Here is a 16,270-nt window from a genome sequence, read left to right on the forward strand (position 1 = left end):
ACTGCCAGATCGCATTCACCCTGTTTTTGGGAGAGCCAGTTCACACAAGCCAGCTGCCAAGTTTCTGCTCTGAGTAATTAAGCAATGAATCAACTTCAAAGAATGTCATAAAAGCATCATCTTTAGCTCTGTGCTTCCTGCTTTCTTCCCTTCTATCCAAGGCATTCTGGAATATTTTCAAGTAGAAGAACTTGCTTTGGTTACCATGGTGATAAACTAAAGCTAAAAATTACACATAATTGTTGCTGATGTCACTGTCCTCACATTGTTTCCAAGGCAACAAAGCACTTCCTTTAATGATGATGTTTTATTTTTCCACTCTATTGGAAGGCTTCCCCCCCCCCCGAAATGGTTTAGAACAGCAGAAATCTATCTAGGCTGAGCTTAGCTAATAAGCCATTCATAAACTTTCAACCATCATTAATAAAGATGAGATATAAAGGATGAGATATAAGCTGTGCTTCCCAAATGTAGGGAACTATTTGTTTCTCTGATCATCTAGGTTTCACCCCCACCCACTCACAATTTTATAATCCTAGCAATTTATTTCCAGGAACTGAAAGAGTAGAATGAAAAAATGATGAACCGGCCATACCTACATCCATTGATATCAAAGGAAATGTTGGAGCAAGAGGTGGAATAGGAGAGTAATGGGACATAACTGAAAAATACTGTCCCTGCAGCATATGTTAATAATGTATGATTACCAACATATTTTTAGGGACCCGGTGGCATAGTGGCTAAGACATTGAGCTTGTCAATCAGAAAAGTCAGCAGTTCGGTGGTTCAAATCCCTAGCGCATGTAACGGAGTGACCTCCCATTACTTGTCCCAGCTTCTGCCAACCTAACAGTTCAAAAGCACATAAAAAATGCAAGTAGAAAAATAGGTGGGAAGGTGACAGCGTTCCATGCGCCTTCGGCGTTGAGTCATGTTGGCCACATGACCACAGAGTTGTCTTCGGACAGCGTTGGCTCTTCAGCTTTGAAATGGAGATGAGCACCGCCCCCTAGAGTTGGAAACTAGTAGCACATATGTGTGAGGGAAACCTTTACCATACCACCATATTTAAAGAAAGACAAAAGCAACTAGCTCCAGAAAAACCCATTCTGCCTCATTCAGATCAACTCTGTGCAGAGGTGGGTTGCTCCCAGTTCAGCCCGGATAGGGCGAACTGGTAGTAGCAGCAGCAGGAGGCTCTGCCCACCCACCTGGACGCTTCTGTGCATGCGCAGAAGCATCGTGCGGCCAAACCACTAGTAAAAATAAATAGCAACCCACCACTGATTCTGTGAAAGGAGGGCATCAGACCAAACTACCACAATTAATGGATCTAATTTAGGAGTTTTGTTGAGATCAGAACAGTTGGGATTTGGGGAGCCATGAATATGTTTTCCTCTTATGCTGCTACAAGTTTATGAGATTTAGGAAAGCTTTAGGAACAAGTCAGCAATGTTGGATTCCTGGATACCAGTGTTCAGATACTGCACTACAGCAACGATCAGACCTAATTTTAACTATACTTTTTAAACCCATTTCTACCTTTCCTCCTATGATGCCATGAGGTCCCTTCATGGTATTGGATCTGGGTACTTGAGAGACCGCCTACTGCCAATTACCTCCACTAGACCAATAAGATCCCACAGACTAGGCCTCCTCCGAATTCCATCAGCCCAGTGTCGACTGGCGACTACCCGGAGGAGGGCCTTCTCTGTGGCTGCTCCGACCCTGTGGAATGAACTCCCCGTGGAGATTCGTACCCTCACCACCCTCCAGGCCTTCCGCATAGCCCTTAAAACCTGGCTGTTCCAACAGGCCTGGGGCTAAAGACTTGCAGCCCCACTTCGAATGGTATGATTGTTGTGTTTTTTAACTGTGTATAGTCTTTATATTTTGTAACTTTGTTTGTTTCCCCCTCCCTTGAATTGTGAGCCGCCCTGAGTCCCTTTCAGGGAAAAGGGCGGCATACAAATAAAGTAAATTCAATTCCCATGAGAGAGGGGCCCAGAACAGTTTCCTTCTGCCCCCTAGTGGTGAGGGCCCTCAATCTCACAAAGCAGCCAATGCAGATCCAATCTATCTTAAGGCTGGCAATAGCAGCTGCCTGTACGTCACCTCTCAGGATGTTAGATGTGTCCTTCACCACTTGGCTGCACGCCTGCTGCAAGGGCCTGACCTTGTCGGCACACTATGTTTCACTAGAGCAAAACAAATCTGTGGCTACTGTATCGTAGCAGCTTGTACTTATTTATAGAATGGCTTCTGAACAGTAATAATTTATGTAGGAATTGGCTGGCTGAAGTAGCAAGAGGATACCCAAGGCAGGAAAAGGACCACATATGGATTCACAGATCAATCCCAGCAGATAACTCAGCTCCTGTTTAAAACTACGAACACTGTGAATCTATGAATGGCAAGAGCCATTTTGCATATGGTGCTTCCCTGGGAGTCTAGACCTCCCTGCCTTTGATTGAGGGGGACCATAAGAACGATGGGAACACTCGGCTTTTTCTTAAACATTTTAGGAAGCAGCAGTTACGGTAATGACAGAAAGAAACAAGACAGCATTTACCTTATCTGCTTTGCAAAAGCGCCACGTTAAAAAAAAAGAGACAGTTTTACTGAGCTTGTTACTTTGAAATTTGGCTGCACATAATGCAATGCATGAAATGCTTGCAAATGGTTGGGTTAGAGAAAATGTCTTTTGAGCAGATGGGGAAGCACCAATTAAATAATGGTTTCTCCTAAGCATTTAACAGCAAGGTTACCGCTACTACTGATAATTTCAGTGTGAGAATAAAAAGGTAAAGGTTCCCCTTGCACATATGTGCTAGTCGTTCCTGACTCTAGGGTACAGTGCTCATCTCTGATTCAACCCTAAAGAGCCAGCACTGTCTGAAGACATCTCCATGGTCATGTGGCTGGCATGACTAAATGCTGAAGGCGCATGGAACACTATTACCTTCCCACCAAAGTGGTTCCTATTTTTCTACCTGCATTTTTACATGCTTTCGAATGGCTAGTTTGGCAGAAGCTGGGACAAGTAACGGGAGCTCACTCCGTTACGTGGTGCTAGGGATTCGAACCGTTGAACTGCTGACCTTTTTGATTGACAAGCTCAGTGTCTTAGCCACTGAGCCACCGTGAATATCATGGAATATCATGGAATATGAGAATATCATGGACTAAATCAAGGATCAATCTGGTTTATCAAAATCTACTCCAAGCCTGTTACGATTTACTCCAACTGGCAACTCTCCTGGGGCATGGCAGCATCCATACTAGTCCAATTATTATTACTGTAGAAAACTCCTGAATCAGGAGATGACAGGGACTGAAGTTGGTTCAGCACAGAGAGCTAAAGATCATTCCAAAATCAACCCACTTGACGCACAAATGGCCAAACTCAAATTATCTTACTTTCGGACACATTATGCAAAAACCTGATTCTCTGGAAGAGAAGGCCCTGATATTGGGGAAAGTGGAAGGAAAGAGAAGATCAGCCAGGAGGAAGGTGGGTGGACTCAGTTTCAGTGACGATGGAGGATCTGAAACAACAGACTAGGGACAAATTGCCCCAGAGAAAATCTATCTATTGTAACTGGTCACTAGAAGTCTTGAAAACAACTTAATGACACATAATCAGTCAATGAATCACTCAAGACACTTTGTCATTAGCATCCTTCTTCAGCCTCATGCTTTATGTTCAAGATGCTTTACAAATTGTAGTGTTCATAGCATTTACTATCAGGATAGTGTAAATGGAGAAGAGCCACTTACAAAGAATTGACTATTCGGAACTGTGCAGGGGGTAGGTCATTACCTGTACTTCAGATTAAAAGAACACAAGAATATGATCAGGGACCAGTCCTACATAGTGGCATAAAGAAAGGTATCCTTAGCTGAATGATATGTAGATGAGCACTGTGTCAGCCATGATTGGTGGGGCAGGAAACATTATGAAAACAAAGAGGGTGGGATTCAAAGTGTCAAGTGCATCTGTCATACATTTCATACTACCATGGAAGAAATAGTGACTTTCAAAAACATTTTTGACCCTGCAGTGATTTGCACAGGCTGGAAAACTGCAGCCTATTTCATATATCTCCAGAGAGTTGAGAGGAAAAAATAATGTAGTCAGATAAGACTCTATAGTTTTTAGATGTACATCTTGTAGTGTACACACATACACACATACACACATATCTACCTATCTACCTATCTACCTATCTACCTATCTACCTATCTACCTATCTACCTATCTACCTATCTACCTATCTACCTATCTACCTATCTACCTATCTACCTATCTACCTATCTACCTATCTACCTATCTACCTATCTACCTACCTACCTACCTACCTACCTACCTACCTACCTATCTATCTATCTATCTATCTATCTATCTATCTATCTATCTTGAACAGAATAATAAAATATAAGACAAAAATAACACAAGAACAGATTCCTGTCTCTGATATTTCATTATTTTAGTATCTGTAATCTTTTCTAACATGGTGATGAAAGTGTCCTTGTTAATTCATCTCTCAATTGTTAGATTATGTAAGGTTTTTCAGCGAGGGGGTCCTTGGTGCTGAGCTTGCTTGTTTTCTTGCAGATGTTTCATTACCCAAACTAGGTAACATCGTCAGTACTACTAAGGACTGTGGTTTACTGTCAGTTAATATTCCAGTGACTTGCCCTGTCAGTGTTGTTGGGGATTCTCTCCCCACCCCCTATGAGGTTAGAACACTGAGCTGTTGCTGCTGTGGGGTGGGGTGAACTCCCATCGCATTCTCCAGCTCCTGCCAACCCAGAGGGTCAGAAGTGGATGACCACGAGTATAAAAATGGATACTCCTTTGGTGGGCAACTTCACTGGAACATGAAAGGAGCCCCCAACTGGATATCCCCTCAGCAATGGTTATGTCACTGACAAATCCTTTCACCTATATGTCAGTGCTTCCAACACAGAAGTATTATTCCGACCAGATAGGTATTGATATATATCTATCACAATTTATCACCTAGTGACATTGTCATCAAGGATTAAACTTTCTCGATAAGACAAGTTTGGAATATGTATTTATACTATACCACCGTCATTCTTGTTAAAGGACCTGAATTAATATCCTGCTGTAATTCAGGTGACCCTGTAGAACAAATTTCATTATTTCTAATCCTTTGCATTCTTGTACTCTAGATGACAGATTGTTCTGGGAAGTTACTTTGAGAGAAACCACAGTTATACAACAATAAATATGTAAAGTAGCCGATGTTCTTAGGCTGCACTAAGAAGAAAAACAGCATTCTTCATTCATGCACTAGCTTCATTTAATTTCACTTTATGTATTTATTTATCTCATTTATTTTATTTATCTGCTTATGGGTGGTTTAGCTATAGTTAACTGTATAGTTATTTTCCTCCTAATTATATTGCTCCCCCCCCAAAAAAAACCCATAGTTTTATCAACCAGGGTTCTTTTTTTTCTGATCAAGACTAAGAATTTTCAATAAATACTCACATTCTCTTTCATCAAAATAGATTTTTGGCTAGCTCATAAATCTCCCAAATAAGGACCTCCAGTGCCTTCAAATAAAGATAAATCATACCAAGAAGACATTCAACCATGAAATGATTTTGTTAACATGTCATCTGTCTCTAGAATATATTTTCAAATCTTCAACAGAAGGATCTAAATTACAAAAGGAAAATGGTCCACCTAATGATGTTCATGGTGTGGGATCTGACTTTTTCAACCTTTCACCTGTGTGTGTACAAATTGTAAAGTACCGTGAATCATAATCATTAAGCCAAATCTTCCCTAATGTTGAAGAAGTAATAGTTATTACACCATAACATTTTTTAAAAATGGAATAAGTCTATATATACGTCCAATTATGCTTATCTGGTGCAAAGGATTATATCATAATAATATTCTTTTCAATTATATCCCTGAAAAAGAATGATGGCTGAGGAACAACAACAGCAACCACAACCACAATTTTATATTTTGCTGTATTGAGTTTTATTAATTTAATGTTGTAAATTACTTAGAGTCTGACAAGAAGGCAGGATATAAATCACGGGAATAAATAAAAGGGTCAATCTAGACCTATTTATAGTGCAAACTCTTTCCCACCCCAATTGTGCCTAATGCAAGAGGATTTGGGGGTATTAAATAGCATTAATTGTTCTTAACTATATACCCCATGGGATAAGTGGCATTCTAACATGGAATTGCAAGTCATCTAAAGAATATACACTTCCCTTTAAACAACCACAATTAAATTTATATACACTACAAGTGTTGCGTCATGCTTTGCTAGGCTTAACAATTGTTATATATTATCCTTAACGGATCATCATTTGTCTTTTTATACGAATGATATATTAAGGAATATAATATAATATATTTAATGTAATAGTTAAAGAATGCTAAAGAGTTATTGAATTTCAGTGAGATTATCTGGAATTTGATTTGGAGAAGAACATGCATCTTTCCTGTACTTCCACATCCAAAATATACAGTAACAGAGAATTTAAATCTATGTGAAATTATGTAAACTTTTCCAAATTTAGCCATCTAAGAAAATTGTAATTTAAAGCTCAATGCAGTGATACTTTTTAAAGCAACTTATTTTATTATAAGCAATATGATAATCATGAAATCAGTGTTATAAGTGCAGCAGTAGATCCAATCTTCAGTTACACAGAAGAGAATCTCCATTGCGGAAATAAATAAATAAAATATACAAAGCGCTATGCATATTAGCTTTGATCCAATAATTGTATTCAGACATGATCTGATGATTATATATTAATTGTTTACTGTACCATAACAAAAACATATCTTTAGATGGCTCCACTCCCACTTCCTCATTCTGTTCTCCAAAGCAGCCACAAGAAAAAGCTTAGAAACATTATTAATGGCAGCTTACTGTTTTCTCTAAACCAGACAAGTAAGGATTATTTTACCCATGGCTTAAATCAAACAATTTTTAAACATGGACTATGGTGCTTGCTTGCTTTAATAAATCAGTTAAGATAAATTCAGGTTTATAGTATATTGATCAACTAATTCTAGTAGAATATAGAAAGGAATAGCAATAGCATAGACTTATATACTGCTTCACAGTGCTTTTACAGCCCTCTCTAAGTGGTTTACAGAGTCAGCCTATTGCCCCAACAATCTGGGTCCTCATTTTATCCACCTCGGAAGGATGGAAGGCTGAGTCAACCTTAAGCCTGGTGAGATTCGATCTGGCAAACTGCTGGCAGCCGGTAATCGGCAGAAGTAGCCTGCAGTACCACATTCTAACCGCTACGCCACCATGGAATGGTCCTAATGGCTAATTTGTGATAACACCATAAGAAGAGGTGGGTGAGGAAACATGAGAATCTGTGGCTTGTTTTTGACATGGTCAGCTTAACTTCTGAATGCCTCTATAGATGCAGGGATTTTCATATGGTGTCAATCAGTAAAACTGATGCCACTTTTCCCCCCACACATCCTTAAATCTGCCCCCAAAGTCTCTTTGGGATGCATTTACTCATCACTCTTATGGCCATATCTTGAGCTTCACATTGTTCCCTCTAAAGGGGCTTTATTAAACTATGTTTATAAAGAACTGAACCTTGCTTCATCTGGGAAAGCTTATACAAAACCCTCTGTAAGCTGTAAGAGGTACAAAAGTAAATATCACTTTCAACTATCCTTGCCAGAAAATGGTATAGATGGAGGATCCCGAAAACAAGATTCCACCTCCTTCTCTTAGGAGCGTAGTTTAGAGTCCCTCAATTAGGAGGCAGTTCAGCCCAGTCAGCTAAAACAACCATGCAGAATTAATGAAATCAAAATAATAGGGAGGGGAAAAAAGAATGCTATGCAAAAATGAGTCAAGTACAGCAAATCGATACTTCATAATGTTGCCTGTCCTGTTACTGAACTCAACTGACTTCATCTGTTCGCAGATAAAATGCTGCTCAGTTCTGCACTCTGTAACAATAATTACAGCAATATACAAAGGTCCTCTCGTGGACCTTCCACGGCGGCAAAAGAGTCCCAGTTAAGATTGGATCTCAGCACTGGCTATTCATGCTCAAGGGCAAACCAGGGAATCAATGTCATATACTGTTTGGCTCAGAGTCAAAATGCTCCTTTTGAGTCCTTTCCATCTATTCAGATATTTGGGCTAACAAACAAGTTGCTAAAGTAGAAGGCATGTTCAACTTAATTTAGAAGTCAAACACACATGCAAATTGTTACAGCAGCGAAAGGCAGGCTGTTCCTAGGCAGCTTTTAACTTCCTAAAAATCCAAGTTGTAGCAAATAACTAAGATGGTTTAGACTATCCTGACATTCTAAGAAGGGCTTTCTAGGAAAAGATATTGAGAAAACGGTCTGGTGGCGATTTCAGTGGGCCTTGGAGAAAACTGCTTAGTAGACAATTAATCTAGGCATGGCATAGGGCCTAGATGTCTGAGTGACTGCCTCTCTGTGGCCACTTAGCACGTTCCATAAGAGAGGGTACACTCCAAATTCTCTGTATTAAACAATGTCCTCTTACAGTACCAAGAAATCATGCCTTCTCTGTCATAGCCCCAACTCTAGAACAGATTCCTTGCCCGATATAAGGACATCACCTTCTCTCCTGGGGTTCCAGAAAAATCTTAAACCTCAGATTAATGCATTTTTTTAGGCCACTGTGGTTTCTTGTTGTATTGTGTTTCATTTAGTCTGGACTGTCTGTATTACTTTTCACTTGGTTTTGCTGGGTTTTTGTTGTTGTTGTTGTTTTACATCCCACACAGTGTGTCTTAGAGTTGGATAGTTACTACAAATGTAAATAAATAATAGTAATGGGGTCTTTTCAGTATGGTTTCAGACTAGGGCTGTGATGGCGAACCTACACTATATTGCCAAAAGTATTCATTCGCTCACCCATCCACATAATCAGACTCAGTTGTGAGCGAATACTTTTGGCAAGATAGTGTATGTCACATGTGCCAGAGGTGGCACGCAGTGCCCTCTCTAATGGCATGCGAGCCGTTGCCCCAGTTCAGCTCTGCTGCGCATACGTGCATACCTCCCGCCAGCCTGCTGCTCTTCTGGACTCTGCTGTGGGGGTGGGGCACATGTGGGGGGCGTGCACACATGCACAGGGGTGTGGGATGCATGTGAGGACTGCATGTGCATGCACGGGGAATGTGCAGGGGGTCCGGGTGCATGCGCAGGAGGAGGGGCGCATGCAGAGGACAAAATTGAATTTTGGGGGTTCGAGCACGCGCTTTGGGTATTTGGTCCAGAAAAGATTAGCCATCACCGGACTAGGGCATCCTACTAAGATAGTACTGAATGTGCTGCTTGATAAGCTCTTGTAAAGTTAAGATAGGAGTGCAGCAGCCATCTTGGTTCTTCTTGATTCATTAGCAGCTTTCATTACCAACAATCATGGTATCTTTCTGGATTGCTAAGAGGAATTAATAGAGGAGGGCGTGGCACTGGGGTTATTATCCTTTTTCAGTTGTCTGTTTGAGTCATTGCTGATAAGTGTGAAATAATGAATCCAAAGCTTTTGGTTTGTGGAGTACCACAGAGCGTTTGCCTCTTCTGTTAAACATCTACACAAGACTCACAATGCTGGGCAAGGTCATAATTGGTTTGTGGTCATGTGTTATTACTATTATGTTGATTACACCCAGCTGTAGAACCTTGTCTGACCAAGGGAATCAAGTCAAGGCCTTGTCCCAGAGCCTGGAGGCTGTAGGGGTCTGGATGCAGAGGAAAGACTTCGGCTTGGCCTTAGCAAGTCCAGGTAGCTATGGGTACTGTTGGAAGAAATGTCCATCTGGGTTTAGTTCCAAGTGGGGAGAAAGACACTGGAAACATGAAGACTACTTGGAAAGAAGGTTTAATAGCGGACAGGATCACATGGATTGAGGTCCTGGGCAAAAAACGGAAGAGATGCTGAGAGTGCCTGGGTTTTATGCCGACTCTGGACTTTTGAATTTGAGCTTGTGTTTTGATTCGTTGTCAGACTCCCATGGGGCCATGCATGGATAACTTTGTAGGTTGTCTGTGTCCCAGGCTTGGTTGAGCCTTGCTGGGTGATTATGTAATGAAAGGGCTTTTGACAATTCCTACTATGGCTCTGCCTGAAGGAGGTAAATCTCTGTTATGTAGAATAGACTGGCTCAGGCCTTAATGGCCCATTGACAAAGATGGGGGGGGTGAGTTTCTGCCTGTCTTTTAGGGGAAATATTCTTCCCTTTTAATATTTCCTAAAATATCTCATTTTCCTAGGAGAGAGGTGGGTGCTAACTTCCTACACCACAATGGCTGTTCCCTGGAGAGATCGACGTGGGTCTTTCCCTAATCTTATGGAAATGGGCTTCAAAACCCTGGCTCTTCTCTCCAGCCTTTGACTCAGACTATTGTGAACTTCTTGTGGGAATTTTTTTTGTCCAGGTTCTGTTTTTATAGTTTTCTCTGGATGTTTACTTATTTTTATTCTATATGCTATTGTCAGGCTTGGAAGCCATCTTGGAATCCTGACAGCTATACTGTTTTGAACTGTTTTTAATACTGAAATCCACCAGAATTGTTATGAGCAAACTTAGAAATCTGATAAATGAATCCACTTTATATTAGCTATCCGGTCTCATGTTCTCCTATCTTTTCTCAAAGCTATCCATTCATTTTGCATTTGTCTCTCAATGTATGGCTTTATACTTATTTGTAAGTCTCAAGAAAAAGAAAACATTGTAAGAAATTAACACAATGTTTTGGTAATTTGCACATTATTTTGCATCTTCCTTCTTTGATATACTCATATACAAGGATCTTTTCCACTTTCTTTTGTGTCTTCTGTGGAATATTCCTGATTGAGCTACACATTTTTCTCGTGTCAAAGAATTTACAATACAATACAATAGCAGAGTTGGAAGGGACCTTGGAGGTCTTCTAGTCCCACCCCCTGCCTAGGCAGGAAACCCTATACCATTTCAGACAAATGGCTATCCAACATCATCATAAAGACTTCCAGTGTTGGGGCATTCGCAACTTCTGGAGGCAAGCTGTTCCACTAATTAATTGTTTTAACTGTCAGGAAATTTCTCCTCAGTTCTAAGTTGCTTCTCTCCTTGATTAGTTTCCACCCATTGCTTCTAGTTCTACCCTCAGGTACCTTGGAAAATAGTTTGACTCCCTCTTCTTTGTGGCAACCCCTGAGATATTAGAACACTGCTATCATGTCTCCCCTAGTCCTTCTTTCTATTAAACTAGACATACCCAGTTCCTGCAACTGTTCTTCATATGTTTTGGTCTCCAGTCCCTAATCATCTTTGTTGCTGTTCTCTGCACTCTTTCTAGAGTCTCCGCATCTTTTCTACATCGTGGTGACCAAAACTGAATGCAGTACTCCAAGGGTGGCCTTACCAAGGCATTATAAAGTGGTATTAACACTTCACGTGATCTTGATTCTTTCCCTCTGTTTATGCAGCCTAGAACTGTGTTGGCTTTTTTGGCAGCTGCTGCACACTGCTGGCTCATATTTAAATGGTTGTCCACTAGGACTCCAAGATCCCTTTCACAGTTACTACTATTGAGCAAGGTACCACCTATACTGTACCTGTGCATTTCGTTTTTCTTGCCTAAATGTAAAACCTTACTCTTTTCACCATTTAATTTCATTTTATTAGATAGTGCCCAATGCTCATGTTTGTCAAGATCCTTCTGTATCTTTAGCCTTTCTTCTGGATTGTTGGCTATTCCTGCCAGCTTGGTGTCATCTGCTAAAAATTTGGATTTTTGTTTTTTATTTTTTTTAAAGACAGCCATTTAAGGAGCTTGCTTGCTAAGTGTAGTGTTTTGTCTCATGTAAAAAGTGTAGGAAGTCTTATTTTGGCATGTTATCGAAAACCATTCATGGAAAGAAAGAAATACATCATGACCTGGAAGGCAAAAATTCACATGCCCTTTCCATATACCTTTCTTTGACCTGCCGATATTTTGCCGTACTCCATCAAGACTTTTGCTCTTTCCAGCCATTTTCAGCTTCTCTCTGATAAAAATGTATGGGCATTAGTTTATATATTTGAACTCTCCCTGACTTTAATTGCTACACATGTGCAAAGGGGAAAAAAAAACCTTGAATTGCTGTTTAAGTTTGAATAATCTCTGAAAGAGGATAGCAGCTCTCCAACCCAGTTGTGGGAAAGAGATAATACTGTGCAGAATGTTGGAAAGCTTCATCTACATATAAATAGACTTAATCAGAAATGCAAATAGCGTTTGGTAAAAAGCCCCATGATAATTGTGTGATTGTACAGATAAGAAAGGGTCAAATATTCCCATTGTCTAAGGTTTTAATTTTCTAATTGCCCGGTGGGTATCTTTCCTTCTGGACACAGAAGTGGCAGGCTATTCCAAACTGACAACCAATTTAAAGCAAATGCTTCAGAAAGGCTATTTGTTATAAATGTCCGGCAATTAATTCATACTTCACAGTTGTAATGCCCTGTCTTTTGCTTGCTGCCAGGAAAAACAGAACAAATCTTATGGAAGAAAGTGTAGGTTCCTTGCACTTTCAAGGATGCTTAGAAATAATATGAAAATAAAAGAAAGAAGATAGAAATAATAGGTGTTGTTGATCCGGCATACTTAAAAAGCTTCTATTTGAACCATTCAACCATTCTTCTTTCAGAAACAGCCCGTTAAAACGTTGTATTTTTTGGAGAATCCTCTGCCCTTGTTGGGAAACAAATTATTTTTGAGATGGAAAGTGATTTGCAAAAGCTAAATAAGCAAATCATATTTTTTTTAAAAAAGAGCCTTCAATAGTAAAAATTCAAATATTCTTTTTCTAAAAAACCTCATTGCTTATATGCAGACCTCCTCAACAGTAGCATTTATTTCTACATATCTTCCAATTAACGTAATGTAAGATGTAATGATGCACCAAATAGGTATTTTTACTCTTGAATTGCTGTTGTCAGTGCAAGCAAGATCCAGTTAGCCAAGAGAGCCACCTAGTGCCCTACCTTGGGATTTTGAACAGGGTCTTCACAGGATGCATGTCAAACAAAGGTGGATCTCCGTCACCAAGTTCAATAGCCGTGATTCCAAGAGACCACACATCACAACGGGCATCATAAGAATAGTCATATTGTTGTTCACAAGCAATAACCTGTTAGATAAAAGACAATGGACATTAACCTTTGAGACAGTAATGTCCCCATTACCTACGAATTATACACATACCCGCTGCCTTATTACCAGTGTCCATTCACATATTTCTTATTATAGTTACAACTTAAATGCTCAACTAGCAGTCGTACTATTTAATATTACACACAGAATGCGGTTCAGGGAGTTAAATTCATGATGCTGAACATTACAAGAGATTATAGCAATTGAAATAATAATAATTCTGTAGTTATTCATTACATTTCCATTTTAAGCATCATTATCTTCTATCCCTATAACTTACATGTATGTAAAGGAAAGTGCAGCTTTTCTATAAGTATTTATTACTGTTATATACACAAAATTGAAGGACGCAGTGGCTCAGTGGCTAAGATCAGAAGGTCGGTAGTTCAGCGGTTCGAATCCCTAGTTCCGTGTAATGGGGTGAGCTCCCATTACTTGTCACAGCTTCTGCCAACCTAGCAATTCGAAAGCACGTAAAAATGCAAGTAGAAAAATAAGGACCACTTTGGTGGGAAGATAACAGCGCTCCATGTGCCTTCAGCATTTAGTCATGCCGGCCATATGACCACGGAGATGTCTTCAGACAGCGCTGGCTCTTCAGCTTTGAAACACTGTCCCCTAGAGCCAGAAACAACTAGCATGCATGTGCGGGGGAACCTTTACCTTTACAAAAAGATTGTGAGATCACAGGTGCTAGTTCTTTAGCTGGAGTAGGAGTAGGAGTATTAGTAGGAGTATTTAGTAGTAATATCAGCATTTTGAAGGTATTAGCATCCTAGCTTCAGTAAACTCTTATAATAATTGATTATCAATAAAAGAATAAAAAGATTTGTGACATCTTGAAGATGGACACATTTACTATGGTGTTAAACTTTTGTGAATCATACTCCGAAACGGAGTACCTCTCCCCCCCCCTTTTTTCATATTGTTATACATCTAATTGCGCAATTTTTTAAATAGTATGATGAGTGTATGGGACTGGTTGTGATTGAATGAATGGCCCACTTTTATTATCATATTGCTGTAAATTTTTGTGTTTTTTAACTTCTACGTGGGGACTGGTTGGGGGAGTGCATGGGTATGTATGATTCGGAGGACCTGCCGGGAGACGCGGGGGCCATGGGGGTGGTTGAGGGGACCAGAGACACGGGAGAGGGTCGGGGTATTACGGTCGTAACAGGGAGGGGCAGATACGGCGGGGACTTTAGGGCAGGCCATTACCGGGGAAGGAGGGTTCGCTACATTACAGAGATCCCTCCTTCCGGCCCTATGAGTCCCACTCCGAGACCAGATGGCGCAAGTGATCAGGACCCTGGACTCAGGCTGCTGTCGCTAAATGCCAGGTCTGTAGTACATAAAGCTCCTCTCGTCCGGGACTTAATTTTAGACGAGAGGGCAGACCTGGCATGTATTACTGAAACCTGGCTGGGCCCAGAGGGAGGAGTCCCCCTTGTAGAGCTGTGCCCAGAAGGATTTCAGGTGCTACACCAGCCGAGAGCCCAGGGAAGGGGTGGGGGTGTGGCCGTTGTTATCCGGGAGTCGTTAGTTCCTCGTAGGGTCCCTGCTCCGGAGCTTGTCGGGTGTGAGTCTCTGCTGATAAAGTTGGACCTCAAGGGTCAAGTGGGTCTGCTGTTAACGTACCTGCCTCCCAACAGCGTTGCAGCAGCCCTCCCCTCGCTCCTCGAGTCGGTAGCCGAGCTGGCAATTGAGTTCCCTAGGTTGATGGTCCTGGGGGACTTTAATCTGCCGTCGCTCGGTGAAAACTCTGACGGGGCGCAGGAGTTCATGGCTTCCATGACAGCCATGGGCTTGACCCAAGTAATTCGGGGCCCGACCCATTCGGCGGGGCACACGCTCGACCTCGTATTCCTCTCGGAGCAGTGGATTTGTGATCTTGGTCTGAGGGGTAATGACATCATACCCCTGTCGTGGACAGACCACTGCCTACTGAGGCTCGACTTCCGGAGGCCAAACCCCCACTGTAGGGAGGAGGAACCGACCAGGTGGTTCCGCCCCAGGCGACTCATGGAACCATTAAGGTTCCAGACGGAACTTGGGGTCATTCCTGATTCTTTCGCCCACAATCCGGTAGAGACTTTGGCTGCTGCCTGGCATTCGGCAGCATCAGAGGCCCTCGACCGGATTGCGCCACTACGGCCCCTCCGAGGCGGCGGATCCCGGAGACCTCCTTGGTTCACCGAGGAACTCCGGGAGATGAAGCGCCGGAGGAGATGCCTAGAGCACCGATGGAGGTCCAATAAGTCCGAATCGAACCGAGCAATGGTAACCACCTGCACCAAGGAATACACCAGAGCGCTTAGGGCAGCGAAAAGATCCCATATAGCCACCTTGGTTGCGTCCGCTGAGTCCCGCCCAGCCGCCCTGTTTAAGATAACCCGCTCCCTATTAAATAAAAGGGAGGCGGGGGAACCCTTACAGGGCAGAGCTGAGGATTATGCCCAATTCTTAGCGGACAAAATTGCTCGGTTTCGGTCGGACTTGGACTCCACCCCTGCAGTTCCAGCCGAGGCACAAGAGGATCAGATGGAACACCTCTGGGTTGAGTTTCAGGATGTTACCCCCGGGGATGTGGACAAGGCCATGAGGGCTGTGAGTGCCTCCACCTGCGTACTGGACCCGTGTCCCTCATGGCTGGTTACCAGCAGCAGTGAGGTGACACGAGGCTGGATCCAGGCGGTCGTGACCGCCTCTCTTCGGGAGGGGAACTTCCCCGCCGCACTGAAGGCGGCGGTGGTGAGACCCCTCCTAAAGAAGCCATCTTTGGATCCAGCTGTCCTTAATAACTATCGTCCAGTCTCCAACCTTCCCTTTCTTGGGAAGGTTGTTGAGAAGGTGGTGGCCTTTCAGCTCCAGCGGTCCTTGGAGGAAGCAAACTATCTCGACCCCTTCCAGTCAGGCTTCAGACCCGGTTACAGCACTGAAACCGCTTTGGTCGCATTGACTGATGATCTATGGAGAGCCAGAGATGGAGGACATTCCTCCATCCTGGTTCTCCTTGACCTCTCAGCGGCTTTCGATACCATCGACCATGGTATC

At 42.1% G+C, this 16,270-nt stretch overlaps 1 protein-coding gene across 1 annotated transcript in view; it reads right to left on the reverse strand.

The window, feature by feature from the left end:
- The window catches only part of MYO3B (myosin IIIB), a 288,019-nt gene that overhangs the window by 241,624 nt on the left and 30,125 nt on the right, over positions 1-16,270 (reverse strand). The window contains exon 6 of the mRNA XM_087709242.1: positions 13,045-13,190. Within this exon, the coding sequence (XP_087565368.1) occupies positions 13,045-13,190 (146 nt within the window). The remainder of the gene's footprint in view (positions 1-13,044; positions 13,191-16,270) is intronic.

The sequence above is a fragment of the Thamnophis sirtalis genome, unplaced genomic scaffold (genome assembly GCF_051295495.1).
Source record: "Thamnophis sirtalis isolate CommonGarterSnake01/CBP01778 unplaced genomic scaffold, rThaSir2_p1.2 scaffold_1, whole genome shotgun sequence".
Classification (NCBI taxonomy): domain Eukaryota; kingdom Metazoa; phylum Chordata; class Lepidosauria; order Squamata; family Natricidae; genus Thamnophis; species Thamnophis sirtalis.